The sequence below is a fragment of the Canis aureus genome, chromosome 24, assembly GCF_053574225.1.
Source record: "Canis aureus isolate CA01 chromosome 24, VMU_Caureus_v.1.0, whole genome shotgun sequence".
In the NCBI taxonomy this organism is placed as follows: Eukaryota; Metazoa; Chordata; class Mammalia; order Carnivora; family Canidae; genus Canis; species Canis aureus.
The window spans coordinates 11,287,641-11,307,023 of record NC_135634.1 but is presented as its reverse complement, the minus strand read 5'-3'; the positions used below and the strand labels follow the sequence as shown (position 1 = coordinate 11,307,023).

General features: G+C 45.3%; 1 protein-coding gene across 7 annotated transcripts in view; it reads right to left on the bottom strand.

Annotated features, from left to right (window-relative positions):
- SLC7A1 (solute carrier family 7 member 1) overlaps positions 1-19,383 on the bottom strand; it is a 139,713-nt gene that overhangs the window by 23,596 nt on the left and 96,734 nt on the right. For 4 of the 7 annotated variants that reach the window (XM_077868238.1, XM_077868241.1, XM_077868239.1 and 1 more), the window contains 2 exons: positions 18,381-18,480; positions 1,783-2,166 (listed from right to left, as the gene is read on the bottom strand). In XM_077868238.1, the coding sequence (XP_077724364.1) occupies positions 1,783-2,152 (370 nt within the window). In that variant the 5' untranslated portion in view covers positions 2,153-2,166; positions 18,381-18,480. Of the gene's footprint in view, positions 1-1,782; positions 2,170-18,380; positions 18,481-19,383 lie in introns of all 7 variants that reach the window. The other 3 variants (XM_077868242.1, XM_077868243.1, XM_077868244.1) reach the window with 1 other exon arrangement.

Below are 19,383 nucleotides of genomic sequence, written 5' to 3'. Positions count from 1 at the left end.
CCCCAAAAGCTAAGGCTAAGAATCACCCATGGTAACACATGCACAAGTCAGTCTCACACGAGCAAAGAACATTCTGGCAAAGAAACTTTCTTTCATTTGTTGGTCTGGAAGCAGCGGGCAATTCCAACTCAGGTTTTGTTTTATGCCCAGGTAAGTCCTCTGGGAATGTAACAGCTCATTTAAAACAGCTAAGTTCCCACTGAGTGACTTGAGCTTATAGGAGCATTTGTGGCTCTAAGTTTTAGTGTCATACTGAAACAAAGAAACGTTATTATGAGTTTGATTTTCAAACTTAGAAGCATAAGCTATGCTGGTTGTCATTAGGTACCACGGGCACCTGAGAAGAAAGGCAGGTGCTGCTCAGAGAGCCTGGCAGGAGCCCTCAACCAGCTGGCGTGGGCAAGTGGCAGCAGGTGCTCCACAGGGTGCCCGGGGCCCGCATCCCAGCGGGCAGCTCACAGCCCCCTATGACATTCCCAGTGTGGGGTACACAGGAGCGAGCTGGGACCCACTCACCACATCTCTGTGTTTTGATGTTATTACAAAAAGCTTTCTGAAATATAAACAGAATGTTTAGTGGCCACTTATAGTTCTACTTTTAGGAATTGGCCATTCATAGTCTTTGGATATTCTTATATTCAGGTGCCTGTCTCTTTTAAGTTGATGCATTCTACTTTGGTTGTAATCAAAATACAAATAACATAAGGAGAGACAATGCTTTCTCACCTACCAAACTAAGAAAACTTTGTATTTTGAGTGTTTTTGTTTGTTGGCTGATTGTTTTTAACACGGGTGCCCAGGGTCAGCAAGTATGTGTGGAAGGGAACCTGTGGCCACCCAAAGGATCGAAGGCAACACAAGCCTTAAAAATACGTAAGCCCACTGACCGAGACATTCTGCTTCTCAGACCATTTTAAAGGGAAAAAACCATGGCAGTGCCCAAAGACATTAAACGATTAACCATTTGTAACAATAACAACACAACTGGAAACAGTCTAAATACCCACAAGAACATCTAAAAAAGTATGCTATGTATATAAACCTAGGTAACAATATGCAATTATTTGGAATATTACTATGGAAACACCATAAATACTATGAAAAATGTTTACTATATTTTGTTTCATAAATAAAAAGACATCCTGGACAAAAAAATATACATTTGACAAAGATATTAACAATAGTTACACGATCCCTAAACTCTTATGCACAGAGACGGTCTTACTCTTCTACTGCGTTCCTACTATCTAGCATAATGTCTGGCACGGAAGAGGGGCTCAATAAATATCTGCTGAAAGAATGAATGAATAAATAACGATTTCTCTGGGTTGCCAGACTGGGCAATGTCTACTTTCTGTGCTGCGCTTTTCTGTATTTCCCAAAGTTTTCTGTATCGGTGGTATGTCTACTCTAGTGATCAGTAATCGAAAATACTAAAAGGGACTACACTCCTTTTAAGTAATAAGAACATCCCATTGAATCTACATCTCCTGTGTTAACAGGACTGACCTCCTTGTTCAAGGCCTGGCTCATTCCCACTAACAGTCCAATGCACCTAATCATTAAAAACTGGGGCACAAACCAGAAGGAGCAGCGATATCCATAAGCCCACCACCCCACCCTTCATTACAGGGAAAGGGAACATGTACAACAATCTAGGGAGGAGGCTAATCCTAGGGAGGAGTTAGTCCACATGGGGAGCAAAGGATAGTGTCACCCGTGGTTTGGAGGTGAGAACAGCAGAGAGGGAAGGAAATGGGCTCCAGGCCTCCTGGGACATACCAATGATATAGGAGAGGATTAAGTTCCAACCAGTGATGAAGGCCCAGAGCTCCCCAACAGTGACATAGCTGTAGAGGTAGGCCGAGCCTGTCTTGGGGACCCGAGCACCAAACTCGCCGTAGCAGAGGCCAGCCAGCACCGAGGCCAGCGCTGCGATCAGGAAGGAGATGACAATGGCAGGGCCAGCATTCTCACGGGCCACAGCTCCAGCCAGGACATACACGCCGGCACCCAGCGTGCTGCCCACCCCCAGCGCCACCAGGTCAAAAGTGTTCAAGCAGCGAGATAGCTGGCTCTCCTCCCGGCTGCAATCCACAACCTTCCGCCGCAGTATCTGATGGCCAATGTTGAGCAGAACTTTGCACCCCATCGTGCTGTTCAAATCTGCTAGAAAAAAAGAATGAAAGTGTTTATTATTGCCTTTCATTCTACCCAAGAACTTTCTCTTATCCCAACACAGAAAGTCACGATGTCCTTTGCCATCACTAATGGCTAAAACATTTTAAATCTCAGAATTCCACAAATTGTTGTCAGAATATCCTCCTATGACTTGTACCAGTCTTAGGCCTAACCAGTATGGACAGAGAAGCCTGGGAGGCCCATACACCCAGCAGCCTTGACTTTAAGTTCTCCAAGCCTCTACATTTATTTCAGCTCTTAATTTTCAGCTCTAAGTGCCCTTCTATGGGCAAAAGTTACATAATATGAGAAACACAAATTAATGACATTGCTTTTGCCCTCAATAATCATGCAATTCTCAGGAAAAATCAGATGTTATTCCAAGTAAAATGCTATGGAAGGCAAACCAAACCATATTTTAATTATTAAAACTCAGAGGCCTTGAATAGCAATGACAACGTTTTTTTAGACCTTTCCAGGATTCTCTGAGGAAAAGAATCAAGCTGCTTCCACTTTTAAGTTAACACAGAGTTAGGTCCAGAGCAGAAAAAATGTTGAATTATTTTAAGTTAGGGTTTTTTTTGTTTTTTTTTTTAAATAACTCTTAACTACTCCAGGAAGTCCTTCTCTTCTGGATGAAGATGTTAGCAGATTGTGCTCCAGGATTCACTTCTGAGTACGAATCATGAGAGGGCACACATTCACCAATGGCTTACATCGGCCAACCTGCTTCACCCCCCCAGAACAAGACAGCGTGGGCCCCAGGATGAGCACACATCACGGACCACATCCCAGTCCAGAGTTCCAATCTCTCTCCTCTAACACATGGGCCAATCCTCCCTGGGCAGTTAGTTTATCCTAAGGGGGTGAGGAGGGCCGGTGAGCCCTTGGCCAGGACACCAGTGCCTACCCTCAAAGATGTGGCACATGGCTCTCCAGCCTTACATGGGCTGCCCACATGACTTCCACAGAGGCCAGTCTAGAAAGGGCAGAAAAGGGTGGAGAAACCTAACCAACACTACCTGGACCAGGGGACACGGTCAACAATTACAAATCTTTGAATATGTGATGTGACAAGGAGGGCACCTGACTTCTGTGACCTTCCTCCCCAAACCCATAACCCCCGTCTGATCATGAGGAAAAAAATCAGACAGATCTCAGATGGGGAACATTCTACAAAACACCTGACCAGTGCTCCTCAAAACCGTCAGGACCTTAGGAGCAAGGAAAGTCCAAGAAATTGTCACAAGCAAGAGGAGCCTGAGGAGACAAAACTACATGTCATGTGGGATCCGGAATGGGGTCCTGGAATGGAAAAGGTACCCAGGGAAAACTATGGCAATCCAAATAAAGCATGGGCAGTATCAGGGCCAGGTCACTCGTGGTGACCGTCCACATGAACTAGCAGGTGCTGGCAACAGAAGAAGCTGCTGTGGAGTGTATGGGAGCTCTGTACAATTTTTCTATAAATCTAAAAACTGTGCTAACCCAAGGAGTTTATTTTTTTAAAAAACAGCCTGTGTGCGGAGAGAAGCTATCATGATTTTTAGCCATTGAGGTACAAAAAAATATCATTGCCTTTTCATCTTTATCATCAATTGAAGTTTATTGACCTACAATGAGGTCAGTCACTAGAAAACATAATATAAATGGAAAAATGGCATATCTCACAAAGTCCATACTTAACCACCGAGAACACCAGACTGCCAGCTCACACTCCGTGGCCCCAGCCACTGGGCACAGTGTGGTCTTGTGCCCCTCCCAGGGCCTGGCCAGGACCTTCTGTGTGGTCACACGGAGTGGGAGCAGGCCTCTCTGTACTTCATCTGACCGGCCGAGAGCAGACCAAAAGAAAGCTTCTCAAGACTCAAAAGTTTTCAGCTAGGAATACAATCATGTGTCCTGATCTCCTCATTATAAAGATGAGGACAAATAACTCTGAAAGCCAAGGGTCAGACCAGGTCACAGAGCTTGGAAGGCACGGGGCCCAAGTGCTCATCTAGAGCTCTGGCATTCCAGGTGGGAAGGAAATGGTATCATTGTGCTGTAAGGTGGGGAGGAAGTGGGGAGGAAATGAGGACAGACGACATTATTTGTGGAGCCATCATGGAGCAGGAAGACCCCAGACACGAGGGTGTGATAGGAGCAGGAAAAGGCAGGCATTGCTAACAAGGCCAGTGGCTCCCCAGTCTACCTCAGGCCACACACTAGCCTGCTTCTGAGGCACCCCAGAGAGAGCAGCGAGCAACACTTGGGGAAAGCAGGTTTCCTAGTCACGATGAGGTTCGGAAGTACAGAAGGGGAGGTGGGAGGGTGGATGGGGTGACTGGGTGATGGGCACTAAGGAGGGCACTTGATGTTATACTATATGCGGGTAAATTGAATTAAAAAAAAAAAAAAAAACACATGAGGTTTGGAGTGACCTAGGGAAGGTCCCAGCATTGGTGAGAGCCCAGGGTGTAATCCCTCCTGGAACCTCCTTTTCTTTTCTTCCTTACAGGATTTAACTGGTATTATTCAAGTCCGATTGCAAATCACAACAAAGCTTTTAGAAAACAACTGCTTGGATAACGAGTTAAAGATGCAACATTTCAACACAACCCTTGGCAGAGAAGGCCGTGCCAGGGGAGGTGCAGAATCCCTGTAAAGTCACTCCTCGACATCATTTTTGGCAGGGAGGGGATTATTTTAAGTAGATAGGAATCTTTTAGGGAAGCGGAGTGTGAAAGCTTCTTGTGATGTGCACTGTTTTCAACCAGATTGGTAAATGCAGCTGACATTTAGAGAGTGCCTACCTGCTCCCACCCCTCCTAGATGTAGTCTGGTTAATAAGTGCATTCCCTCCCACAAACAATAAAAGCCAGGGGCAAGGCAAAGCCAGTGCAATTAAATAGCAACTTCTTTCCTTGGCTTCACAGAGTAAAGTAACCAAGGACCCAGGAGGCTTATGCCAAGGGACCAGGAAGGTCTCTTCTTCTAAAAGACAAGACACATCCTATGCTGGGCTCTGTGAAGGGACTGGTCCATGATTTACACTCCTTTCTCAAAAGTTCACTGTTGTCTGGAGCAGAAGTAAAAGCTGCTGGAGCCCAGACATAGGCCGGGAACATATTTCTGTGCCTCCTTGGAATGGAAGGTGAACAAGGGCCCAGTAATCACGTCAGGATGTGACGGGCCACCAGTGGGTGCAGAGCTACAGAGGAGATGCCACAAGTGCCCTGTATCACCAGCACCCGCCAGCCAGAAACCCACTCCAAGAACTCCCTTCCTAACACGGGGGCTCAGCACCATCTTCAAGTTAAGGGGGCAGATTACTGGATTCTATAAATTTAGATAGAGATACTGGTCTTCAAACATAATGTGAAAAGGTAAGTCTTTGTTGAGTACAACATGTGACTAGACAGATGTAGTTCATGTCTTTTAAACAGGCACACGGTGGCTCTTGTCTCTGGGGACAGTTCTCGGCCTCTTCACCCCCAGCAGCCTGGGGGAAGTGCTCTGTGAACCACTGCCCTAGGAGGCAGCATAAATGGACCCTGAAATGAGACCAACTTCCCACTATTCACCTTGGTTACTTTTTTCTTTTCTCTTCTTTTTTAGTTTTCATTAGTGAAGTACGGTGGATATACAATGTGACATTAGTATGACATTAGTGTCTTGTTTATGCTGAACTCACATGCTTGTTATCAGGGGATAGGGGAGGCTCAGTTCCTTTGGAAGACGCTAGAGCAATGCAGGCAAATGCTGCTGGAAGGCCCAGAGCTGACAGCCCAAAGAAGGCATGTGTCTCTGTAGTTTGTTTCTACTTTCCAGGGTAGCTGAAAAGGAGAGCCTCACCATGTCCTGGGTTTAATTTTAAGAAATATCCTTTCTGTCTCCTTAGATATAGCATAAAACTATTCTCCAAGCAGGATCAACTGTCAGGATTTTGTACACATTATGCCACCATTCCCATTCATGCCAAAATCCCAAAGTTGGTCATTCAACCAATAGTGAGACTAAAGAATATTCGTCTCTGCAAAACTAATCTAACCATTTGAATCCCTGCAATGGTGGGTTGTTATGGACTTTTGACTGTTGGGGTTTACACAGAAAATTGTCACAACGCTTTTGAAAGCATTAAACGAAAATCAGGTTATCCTTTTTCGTGGAGAGGAATCTATACAATGGTTAACACCTACACTTTCGTTTGGGGTTTTGACAGAAATCTTGCAACAGTGAGGGTCTCAGATCTGTCTTATCCTCTTACCCCTACTCATTTATCATTATTAAAGAACACTTACCTTAGGTGTTATCCCCTAATAAAAGCAAAGGAAAGTCCCTTTCCCACAGAAATTCTCACTCCAAGGTGTACTCTACTAATCACTATGTAGCAATAGGAGTAAAATGATCCAGTGGGTCAGGATTGCAGAGATAAAATTTTTCCATGCTGTTTTGAAGAGGTCTGACAAAGATGGGCAGGTGTGAATAGATGCCTTTCTTTCAGTTTCAAATTTAATGATAGTTCCATCATTGAAAAAGTCAAGCTCAATGGCTTAAGGGAGAGAGAAGGGGTCAGGTGAGGCTTTTATGCAAAGCTCATAAATGCCCTTCTTTGAAGAAAATATTAATATTGACGTCTTTCCTAAGTTAATATTCTTGCTTTTCCTGTAAGTGGTCTTCAGAATGGCCCCAGCCCCAAATGGCCTGCTTTCACTCAGCCCTTGGTAGGAGCCATCTAGAATAAAATCTATCCTCCAACAGGAGATACACCATGCTCTCAGTCTGTCCAAAGCTAGGGAAAGCAGATCTTTTCCAGATGCAGCCTTACGGGGCATCACTAATGAATGGGATGGCACACAGAGTCGATTAAGTCGCTTGGGCTTCCCTAGAGCATGAGCAGCTGGCCAGCCATATGTCCACATCCATGGTACCTGGAGGGCCACAGAGTGCCTTTAACGCCAACATGGAAGGGGCATTGAGGCAGTAGAAGAGGTCCAGGAAAAGAGTATTCTAGGGCACGGGCTGTGGTGGGAGAGGAAGAGACTCATAGAGAAGGAAACAACCTGCGCTGGAGGAAGCGCTCTTGTTCTCAATGTCAGATCTACTTTCCCCAGATGGTAGAAGGCCCAGGAGAAAGAACGTAAATTAAAACAACAACAACAACAAAAACACAACAAAATCAGAGTGTAGACAGGACTGGTGGACCACTAAAGATGAAGACCTAAGGAGGTGTGTGTGGCACCATGAAAGGAGGTAAGAAAATGACAGAGCTGAACCAAACGTATGGGTCCAGGTGGTGAGTTAAAAGTGATGCAGCATGCCAACACTGTCAGAGTCTGCAATAATGGCCAGCTTAGAGACACGTCTTCCCTGGGCAGCAGGAGTCCATCTGCCATGCAGTGAAAGGTGACATCTTCTGGAGCCCTCAGGATCTACATGCATCTGACCCCAGGCACCACAGGACATGTTTGGGATTTAACCAAATCCCACCAGAATTCATTGATCTCACCACCCCTGTTTTGATGCCCTGTGCTCAACACAGCCAATGTTTCTAGAAATACATAAATCCACAGTCCTACCCCAGGAAGCAAGAGTGTCAGGGTGGGAAGAGGTAAGCACTCATGACAGCTCCAGGAGCTGGGCCCACCAGGTGATGGGAGCTCCAAAAGAGAAGGTCTAACTGTCCATCTCAAAGGCCACTTCAGGTTTCCCCTACTATCAGAAAGTGCAGCGTTCCTATGGAACCCTTCATAAGTCAAACAGTGTAAAGCAAAGAAATAATCATTAATTTACATGTGAAATTTGTTGAGCATTCTCAGACCAAAAAAAAACAAAAAACAAAAAACACCTCTATTAGACTTTTCTGACACCTTAGGACATGTCTTGCTAACAGATGCACAAAATAAATTGAGATAAAGCAGAGACGTTCACAGATGCAGTTCAAAGCTCTAGTGGCTTGATGCTGAGATGCTGAGTACAGTCCCTGGGGAAGGAGCAAGGCTCGGGACACTCTGGATTTGAGCAGCCTCTGTAACAGTTCACTGCAAAACAAATGCTGAATGCTGCTTTCTTTCACTTTTTGCCTTTTTTTGGTAAAAGTGAAAATCTTCCAATTTCTTTTAGTTAACAAAAAATAGGTATGTCTTCGTAATAGCAAAATGGCATAATGTGGGACACACCTGTACTTTCATAGGGAAAAGAGGCATGATTTCATCATGCAAGGATGGAGGCATAAAGTCCTAAGTCCACCTGTGCATGTCCTTGCTTCCATCAGAAGCCTCAGATATAAAGATGCTGTATGCTTTTCTATCACAACCCACAGGTAATGTGGCTTCTCACTGGAATGGGCAGATCCAATGTGATCACTGAACCTCAGAGTGTCCACCCATCCCCCAAACCTAGGGGACTTTAACACCTTGGCCATATCAGAAAAAGCCCAGCAGCCCTGCAGTCCATGGCATGCCCCTTCTACTGATTCAACAGGATTAAATGCAGAAGTTGTCCAAGGCCCCTGAGGTCCCATCAACAGCAGTGTATGCAGCCTGACACGAGGCCATAAGCTCTAAGTCTGTACAGCAGAACAGAGTTGCTAGACACAGGGGTGCAGGAGGAGGCAGGAAAGCAGAGGTTCTGCTTCTCAATCTTGACTTCCAGGCAACAGAAGGACAGGCCCAGGAGGCCATGGAGACCCACGACAGGTACATGCCCACTAGGGCAGGACAACTTCCAGGCACAGTTCAGGAAGTCAGCCAGGGAACCACAAACTACTCAGAGAGCTTCTAGTGCAGAAATGGCAAAGAGCAGGGCAAACGGAATGGAAATACTGACCATGAGCACAGCAATGGCTTCTCAGCCAGGCAGGAAGCAGCAAGGAGCCACCTCCACGGTGGCTGTGAGTGGTGCTACCACCCCATAAGCTCACGCCTCACAGAGGCCCAAGTAAATAACTCACAGCGCTGAGAGCTGACAATACCATACTAATAAAAAACTAGAAAAAGATCTGTCAAGCCCAAATCTGTTGCTGAAATGGTATGCAGGCAGAAAAGTGTTTCCGACAGCTTTAATGTCCTGGGAAAATATCAAATAAAAAGGTACATTATATTATCCCAATGAGCATGTCGGTGGGAGGAGGGATGTACCAAAATACCGAGATTATCTTTCAGATTAGGCATTGTTTTCTTTTTCTCTATATTTGTCATATTATCTGTAATGAGAGGTGTTACTTTTTAAAGCAGAATACAATAGTAATCATTAATAACAACTAACGCTTTGGGACATCAGCCAAATGAAAGATTCCTTAGATAAATTATTTTATTTAATCTTCACAGCACCTTCTCTAGCCAGTAATACTCTGCATTCTAGAACTCCATAATTCTCAACACTGGGTACACAAGAGAACCACGTGGGAAGATTTTTTTAAATGAAGGACACCCAGCCCACCACAGATCACGTCACTTCTCCCAGGTATCTTGCCCAAGAACATGTAGCTGGTGAACAATGGAGTCGGGGCTTGAACCCAAGTCTTTCTGCCCCAAAGCCTTGTGCTGCCCTCTGAAGCGGGATGTCCGGGTTTGAGGAACAGGCATGGAGAGCTGGTACAGGAGAGAAGCAGAGACAGATGGCATGGCTGACTGGCAGAGGGAAGGGTCTATGTGTGTCCCACCTGGAGAACGGCATCCTAACCCTCCTCCGTCTACCAGCAGGAGGAGGCACCAGGCAGCATTCATAGGACCAGACATATGTAGCACCCACGGCAGACGCATGGTCACCCCCAGCTGACTTAAATTGAGGAAGCTGACAGGAAACTGACCTTCATCTTAGGTAGTCCCCAACACTACCATCAACTTCTGAGAGTCTGTCTAACAAAGGACTTTTTGTTAGCTGAACAGTTAATGGTCTGAGTTGCTAAAGAATACTTTTGTTTCTCTAAACACATATAAATGTAAAAAGTTGTCAAATGGGTTAAAATCCAACATAGGTAACACAGTCTTGCCTACTAAGCCTTGAAACAGTTCTCATCTTCCTCACAGATACCTCCTGTTATGGGGTGGGCTCCATCCCCACCTCCTGTCCAGCCCTATCTGAGGGACAACTTTCCGGCTCCACCATGGGAGAGTCTAAGGACCTGTCATACCCTCTGACTAGGGTTTTGTAAGGTCCAAATTCATTATCTTTAAGTCAGTATTTGGAGTCTCAGTTTCCACACCTAAAGACAAGACCGTTGCTGTCCTCACCATTGCAGGATGCATGTGAGGGACAAATGAGATAGTGCATAGGAAACATGCTGAAAAGCCAAATTTGTTATTTTTCAAATGCAAAGAGCTACTATTATTGCCACACTATTAGGCATAGTTCCTCAATCGAATTTCTTTCTTCAAAAATCTCAATTTGCAATCTGTCAGTTCTCGGCTTCCTGGAAGGCAGGCAATCCCCATCATCCAAGGGCTCCTGTCAGCAGGGCTATCTTTAACAGAGGCTTTGCCATAGATACTGTTGTCTACTTAGCTATACTTAAATCTTTTCAATATTGTTTACTCAATTTGAAGAATCATATAAAAAACAAGAAGCCAGTGGAAGAACTACTAAGTATGTTTTCACAAAAACCAGATACCCAGATCTAGAAATGCTCCTCCTTAAGCCAGCAGGATATGATTAGACAGTAGTTATGTCTCTGGATGGCATTTCATTACTAGGGAAGGCTATGCTTTATCAGGAGAGATGCCCTGGCCCTGTATATAGAAATGCGTTACAACAAAAACATGTATTCTATCAGGAGCTCAGAGCTCCTTTGACACATGTCGTTAATCATACTCACTTTTGCAGTATGTAACAAAAATGTTTTATATCTAGAATCTGAAGCCAAGTGATCTACAAACTCCATGAGCAGGTCCAGGAGGAGACGTGCCATTGCCTCTCGAGTGTTGATTAACCAGAACCAAACAGCAGCCTGGTCCTTACCAGTGGGAGATTTCACAAAGTCTGCTTTGTATGAGCTGTGAAGTACACTTCATTTGGGCCTTAAAAACTGTCATACATTTGGCTCTCAAACAGAAAAGAAATGTCTTAAATAATGTTCCCCTCAGGTTAGAATTCAGACTTACTACAACTCTCTAGGCCTCTAAGGTATCCTGAAAGACAGAGCTTTCCATGGCTCTTCCCAGAACCATCCTCTTTCAAAAAGCACAACGAGAACTGGCATCTGGACCTAGAGCAAGGCAAAGGATTCTATGTAAAACTGGTCTAACTTTCACTGCACACTCACAGACCAATATTTTTCCAGTTACTAATGCATTCACTCAACAAACCCAAGCAATTCTCGAATTTAGCCCCCAAGCTCCTGTAAATTTCCACCCTTCCCCCACTTCCCACAGTCACAAGCAACAGTGTAAAAAAACCTGAAATTTCTAGAAAATGTACTGGTTCCAAAGTAGATAAAGAAGCTGTGAAAATTCAGGTCCAGCTCTCTGAACAGACTCCCAGGGGGCTGGGGTCCACTGCAATCAACCAACATTCTACACCAGCTCCTTGCCGCCGCCCCCCCCCGCCCCCAACACACACATTCATTTAATCCCCATCAGAGATCTACAACAAAAATTGTTACTCCTCTCAGGAGAGTTAAGACTGGAGTTTAGACAGCAGGTTACATCTATCTATCTATCTATCTATCTATCTATCTATCTATCTATCTATCTCTACTCTGGTGGAGCCAGGATTTGAACATAGGCCATGAGATTCCAGAAACCCTACTCTATGCCAGGTGCCAAATGGACTGGACTCAACTTTGACCAAGGTTCTCCCTCCCTGCTGCCAACAATTCTTAATGTGTCACCTGCTTCTACAAATAAAGATTCACAAGGGTTAAGTGACACCCTTTTCTTGAATGACAATTCCTCTGTAAAAATTAAGTCAATTATATATTGACATGGTAGAGTAAATGAACATAATCCACCCACTTCCCTCCAGCTGCTGGCCAAGATGAGCTTTATTTGGGACTGAGGAAAGGTGGGTAGTTTGGGCTGCAGGGCCCAACCAAGGCTTCAGGGAAAGTTCTGGAAAGCATACAGACAGCAAGATTTAGAAAAGTATGTGGAAAAAAGAGTGGGCCAAAGCAGATGGATTAAACATTATGCTGGAGATATTACATCCCTGATAAAAGTGGGGAGAAAGTATCCAAAAAAAGCATTTATAGCATCCCTGAGAAATAATAATAATATATTGAATATGAGTTTTTACAAAGAATGGCCTGGAAGGGAAATCCACATAGTTGTCTCTGAACAGGTGACTATGGACATTTTTTTATTTTCTGCATTTTGACAATTTTTTCTATGAGTATGGACTGCTTCTGAGTTAAGGGGAAGGAAGTATTCTAACAAAACTAACAAACAAATAAGAAGGAAAAGAAGAAGGCATAAGGATCCAAAGACAAATTAAATCCACGTCAAGAGTCCATCTGGGAGATGTGGGTAACTAAGTACATGGGATTTCATTATGCTTCATCCCTACATTTGTGCACATTTGGAAATCTCCAAAAGTGAATGTGAAAGAAAGGAACTCACTAAGGCTGACCCAGAGAACAAAGAAGAAATTCTTCCACAATCTATACCAATCCTACCTCTAGGACCAGAAGAACTCCCCAGTGCTGTAAGCCATGGCCACATATTAAATAGTCTTTTATGCAGGATTAGGTTGAGCCGTATGAAACTGTCAATATTCAGCTACTTTTTACCTAGAAAAACAGCCGTGAGTAAAAGATTTGAGATAGGCAGACCTGGTCTTACCTCTTACCCAACTTGTTCCTACATATTTCTCTGAGCCTAAGTCTGGATCACATTTGGGAAATTAGACTGAAATCAGAAAAGGCAGCGTGAGTTCCAAAGAAGAGATTTAAGAAAAAAAAAAGTGATTCCTAGGTTATGCAGAAGCTGGCAGCTGCTGAGAGACACCTGTAGGACCAGCATGATTTTGTGCTGTACACCCCAGGAGACACGAGTGTGTCTTGTGGTTCATTGCCCCAACAGGGAGGGAAGGCACAGGTCCATTGGACCACCCATGACACATGTCAGACGACAGTAGGGAAGCTGGAGTGGTCAGTGGAGCAGGAAGGCAGGGCCAGACAGTCCATTTACAAGAGTCTTGAATGGCCAGCGGTGGGAGGGGGGGATTTACACTCGGATATAAAATTCTTAAGCAAAAGGAAGGCCATCAAAAAAATATTATCTTGGGAGGATTGATCTGGTCTTGTTGTGAACGACAGATTGGAGGGGGAAACAGCACAGCTGACTGCTCATGGCTCAGCCCTTTTTCTTTGTGGAGCAAATCAATTACATTTGCCTTTGAGCACAATATTTTAATCTGACTAATAAAGCACTTTTGAGCAAGCAAATGCTATAATCTTTCACATTTACCTGCCATTTGCTCCTCATCTCAGCTTTCTCCTCAAAGAGTCCTGAGATACACATACTCCAGATACTCATAGTTACCATGGGAATTATCTGTGTGGTATATGTCATGCACAAATAATCCCTAAGCAGGAAATGCTGCATTTTATGGTAGGTCTTCCTGTAATCATACTTCACAGGTAGCCAAAATTTCAAGCCCTCACTCCAAAGGAAAAGCATGTCAAAGTTGAAAGAAACATCACAGGGCAGCCCAGGTGCCTCAGCGGTTTGGTGCTGCCTTCAGCTCCGGGCCTGATCCTAGAGACCCAGGATCAAGTCCCACGTCGGGCTCCCTGCATGGAGCCTGCTTCTCCCTCTGCCCTGTCTCTGCTTCTCTCTCTCTCTCATGAATAAATGAATAAAATCATAAAAAAAAAAAAAAAAAGAAAGAAAGAAACATCACAGCCTCCTGTGTGGTTTACCACTTTACTTGTTTAAATCCAACAACTGGGCAGCCCGGGTGGCTCAGCGGTTTAGCACCGCCTTCAGCCCAGGGCCTGATCCTGGAGACCTGGGATCAAGTCCCACATCAGGCTCCGTGCATGGTGCCTGCTTCTCCCCCTGCCTGTGTCTCTGCCTCTCTCTCTCTCTCTCTCTTTCTGTGTGTCTCTCATGAAAAAATAAATAAAATCTTAAAAAAAAAAAAATCCAACAACTACCTGTTGTACTCATCTACCAATGAGGTGTTTTTTTTTTTTTAATGTAATATAGTTGGAGGAAATCATCTAGTATGTGGTAATAGAACAGTCTCTATTATAGCAGAGAATGTACTTCCATGGACCTGAAATGACTGAGGCTCTAGAAGAAAATGGCCAATTCCAAAGAGGTCTGTGCATCGCAGAATGCTGGAGGGAACCAACAAAGACCAGGAGAGGACTGCCAGAGGTGGATGAAGCAGCCCAGAAAGTTGGACAAATAATTACTTGCACTACACAATTAGGTATGCAGGGGCTCTTTTCGCATGCAGGATGGACCATAGGCGCATCCTGTGTCACAGGCAGTGCCACCTGCTGTGCTTTAATGGAAGACCCCTGTGCAATCCTGTAACCACATTCTGTCCCTACAGAATGCTACCTGAATTTGACCCCAAAGCATCTCAGTATTATACCAGTCAATTTACCCAGACTGCCGTTCACTGAAATTCTTCCTTCCTTGTTTACTGCTTTATGACAATTAGGTACCACATCTTCAGAGAATGAGGAGATAGAGCACAGATTTCTGTTGTTTTTAAGGAATTTTTAAAGGCTAACAAGAGACATCCAACTTATGCCCCCGAATAATGCTCTCCACATACCCAATGCCACAGAAAAAACTACTGGTAGGGCAGCTTGCCTTCTAGAAGTTCACAGCCAAGTCAGGCATTTGAGACTCAGGACCAAATTTTCCTACCCAAACAATGTGTCGAAACTGCAGCTGGGTTCTAAAGCAGCTAACAATCAGCAACTTAACCCAATGTTCCTGAGATAGAACTGCATGCTCTGGGGGCATCCACCCAGCAGGGCCAGGGAAGGCACGGAGGGTGTCCATATTGGTTATTAAGAATCAACGGACCCTGCAGAGATATGATCCTTTAAAAGATTTAAAATCATGGTTAGGGCAGCCCGGGTGGCTCAGCGGTTTAGCACCATCTTCAGCCCAGGGCCTGATCCTGGAGACCCAGAATCGAGTCTCACGGCAGGCTCCCTGCATGGAGCCTGCTTCTCCCCCTGCCTGTGTCTCTGCCTCTCTTTCTCTCTCTGTGCCTCTCATTAATAAATACATAAAATCTTTAATAATAAATAATTAATTAATAATTAATTTAATTAAATCATGGATCGTTGTGGAAAAAAGCAAAGGAGCAAAATAATTTTCCACAAAAATGGATAGCAAATGGGAACCACTTTTCAAGGAGTAGGGAAAGGCAATCTGAGGTGGGCAGTCTCTAAGGTGGCCCCATGATCCACGCCTGGTGTGTCCGTGAGTGTGTGTGGGAACTGGGACTTGCTTCCAGTCAACAAAACATGGCAAAGGTGCTGGATGTCACTCCATGGTTGTTATGTCACACATGACCCCATCTTGTTAGCAGCCTCTCCTTGACAGTTTCATGAACCAAGCAGCCACACTGGGAAAACCCATGTGGCAAAGAATGTGGCCTCCAGGTCAGCCAGCAAGAGGCCGGGGCCCCCAGTCTTACAGTTATGAGAAAGTGGCAACCTGAGAGAGCTTAGAAGCAGATTCTTCCCCAGCTATGCCTCCATATAAAAGCCAAAACCTAGTCAACACCTTGTCTGAAGCCTCGTGAGCCAAGCTGTGCTCTGACTTCTGACCATGGAACATTGAAACAATAGATGTGTGTTGTTTTGGTCTCAAGGTTTGTGGTGATTTGTTATGCAGTGACACCACACTCCCCCATGGTCCAAACAGTCACGAGATAGTGAGTGAGTCTGCATTCATTCTCTCTTTAAACCTTCAAGGAGCTAAAACCCGGAGCTCAACATTTCTTTAGCTGTCTCTGTTTTAATAGTGGAGTTAACCTCTTCTTGACCTGAAACTATTTTTTCTTGATTAAGTCTGAATGACCTGAAAGCAATTTCCTCCTCTGTTAGAATGGCATGCATTAAATGACTATTATTTGATTTTTCACAAAACTGCATGTCGGCCCTGTGCCACTCTCCTGGGAGTTATGGGAGCTGCAAAGATAAGCAATGTACTGACCCTGCGCTCAGCGTGCACACAGCCTGGGAAGGAAGACGAAAGCAACCATCCATCCATTCAACAAATATTTGCCTTAAGCCTACCTTATTCCTCCCCACCCTTCTAGGTGCTGATGAAACAGCAGGGAAGGGAACCAAGCTGCCTGCCCTGTGGGCAGGAAGACGATGACTTGATAAACCAAAGAGCACAAACAAGTGTGGGGGAGACCAAAAGGCCTCAAGAGGGTGCACCACTCTGTCACCATCTGGCACCTGGTCCGAATACCCTCTTCACTAGAGAAGGGACAACCTCATGGTGGTTTCCAACAGGCTGTGAATTCTCCTGACATGTGCCCAAGGGCCTAAGAACCATCAATGGCTTCCCACACATTTTGTCACAGCATCCTGATCGCGAGAAACAGATTTGATATAGACTTTTTACTTGGAGATGAACACTCAGCACCGCCCCCACCACCACCACCAACGCAACAAGCTCTGGTATTAGGTAACAGGAAACAGTTCTAAAATAGTCTGTTAAGACAGCAGAGACACATCTGACCATTGCAGGAAGAGGAGGAAGAATGCAGAATGAACTCACTCTGCATTTAGCATTTATTTATTTTACTAAATAAACTCTGAAGGGAGAAGGAAAGAAAAGAACGTTGGAGGTTCACAATGGCTTCTGGCACTGCACGGGATATCCTCCCACGTCCCTGCCAGCAAGGATCCGGTTTGACCGTCTTTGGGAAAGTGCACCTGGTAACCCTGCACCTCTGTTTCTGACCTTGACAAGGTCATAACAGCCTCATAAACAAGAGGCAAGCCTCTCCATGAAGTGGGAGCCATGGGGAGCCCACCCCCTCCTTCTTATTCAAGGCCACCTGCCCAGATGCTTTCCTGTGGCAAAGATCATGGGCCACATCCCGCACAAAGTCCCTCTGATGAAGGAGGACCCTGATTATGTGTGCATTCTTAATATAGTTATATTTGGAACTAAGAAGTTGAATGGCCCCAAAGGACCGTAAGAATGTGAGATGGAGAGAGAAAAGTCAGGTGAGGTTATTATCTTATAAACATGCATGCCTGAAAAAACTTTACCTTTTTTTTCTTTGTGATGCATAAAATAGTGACAATAACAGTGAACTACCTACACTCACTGAACTTGTTACTTTAATAAAAATAAATAAATAACTGGAGCAATAGTTTTCAACTATTTTGATGGTGGAACCCTTCTTTCCCAAACCACTATCTTATGCCAAACCCAAATATAAGAATCAGATAAAACTGGAGCCACCCAGTTATCACACAGAGAGATGGGAGACAGCACACCCCTGCTAGCGAGCCTGGCCCTTCCTGCCTTCCCTGCCTGGTTCCTCGCTCCCCTCAGGCCCCTGGGGCTCCAAGGACCGGCTGGGAATACACAGACCTACAGTGGATCACTACGACATCCAAACCCAAATCCAAATAAGCTATGGGAGAATCCTGAAGTAAAAAAGAGAAAAGCCGAGGAATGAGGGGATAGGAGGAGGAGGAAAAGCTTGAGAGCAGCAAGGAAACTGGAGCCCACCCTTGACAGTGGGAAGTGCAAAGGCTCCAAAAGTCAAAGGCAGAACCGCAGCACAATGCACCAGTGCTACTGTGTGGCCCTCCAGCACAGACAGGCCAGGGGCCATGGCTCAGAGCAGAGCTCCCCCAAGCACTGCACACTGTGCTGCATCCTGGCATCTATGCTAGGAGCAAGGGGCAGGCTTCGACAGATCCTCCCTCCACGGTGGGCCCTGTGGCCTCTGTTTGGAAGCCTTGCCATCTGGAGGATTTCAAGTTCTCTGTGTAGGAAATGTAGAAATTCAATAAAATCACCAAAGTGAAGAGGCACACCTGTTTTCTGTTGAGTGGATGGGCCCGAAGAGCTAGGTAACTCTGAAAAGGCAGAGTGGTTATAAGCTTTAAAAGATGATGACGTTAAAAAAAAAAAAAAAAGATGATGACATAAGGTGTAGTTAGTTGTCAGTTAAACTACAGAATCAACAGCCAACAGAAGGAGTAAATGGACAATACATTCTAGCGCCCAAGAGATCCTGCTGAGGTGCAGATGGGCAGGCTGTACCTGGAATGGGACGTGAGAACTCGTCACCTTGTCACCGGAGGATCACCTGGGTCCTGGAGCAAAGATGTCTCAGGAGGGGCGAGATGACAGCTTCTGGCCCCTGGAAAGCAAAGAAATGATATTAGGCCCCATCCATTTGGTTTCCAGAAACTCCACACCTGTAGCTGCAACAACATGGAGGGAGGATTCCATCCAGCTCAGCATCAGGAAGGACACCCCCACCTTCCGAAGATGAATGGCATAAGTGGCTGGGAAGGTGAGGGTACCACTACAGGGACTGAGCGGGCATGCAGCAAAGTACCAGGCAGGGAATAAGACAGGAAGCCGGATGAGGTAGCCTCTTAAATCAGAGAGCCTACCACATTACCTTCACCAATGGTGATCACATCTCAAACAAGAATAGTATCAAAGCATCACCCAGGCAGGCAACCACCATAGATCTAGGGCACAGAGATGGGTGAGTAAAAGCTCTGAGGCCCTCACCAGGAGCCAAGAGGGGAGTGAATCCCTCCCTGACAATGGCATTGAGAACTGAGACCAGCAGGGGGCAGAAAGCTTTAGCTGGGTCCTTTGGGAAACAGTCGGACACCATCTGTGAATGGCCATTTTGCAACAGTCTCTCCTGGACCAGCTGCTAGGTGGACACAAGTGTCCACCTGTCCTGTCGACATCAGGATGGGCCAAGGTGTTCTAAATTCAGGAGGTGTGCTGTCCTGACGAGCCTGGTGGAGTAGCCTGCAGTCCCCAGAAGGAATGGGATCTAGTAACTAGAGTCGCCACTATCTGAAAGCGGAACAGTCACCGTCACTGAGTCCATCCTAGGAAGAAGCTCCTTGATGAGCAACATATAAAGTTCTTCATTTCCTTGATCTTACCATTTCTACTTCGCACATGCTCACGTGCTCACCCAGGAGCTGGAGAGGTTTAATTAAGCCTCCTGAATATAATCTGCACTAATGTGAACCCAGAGAGGATTATCATTATGCCAAAGACGCACATGAAG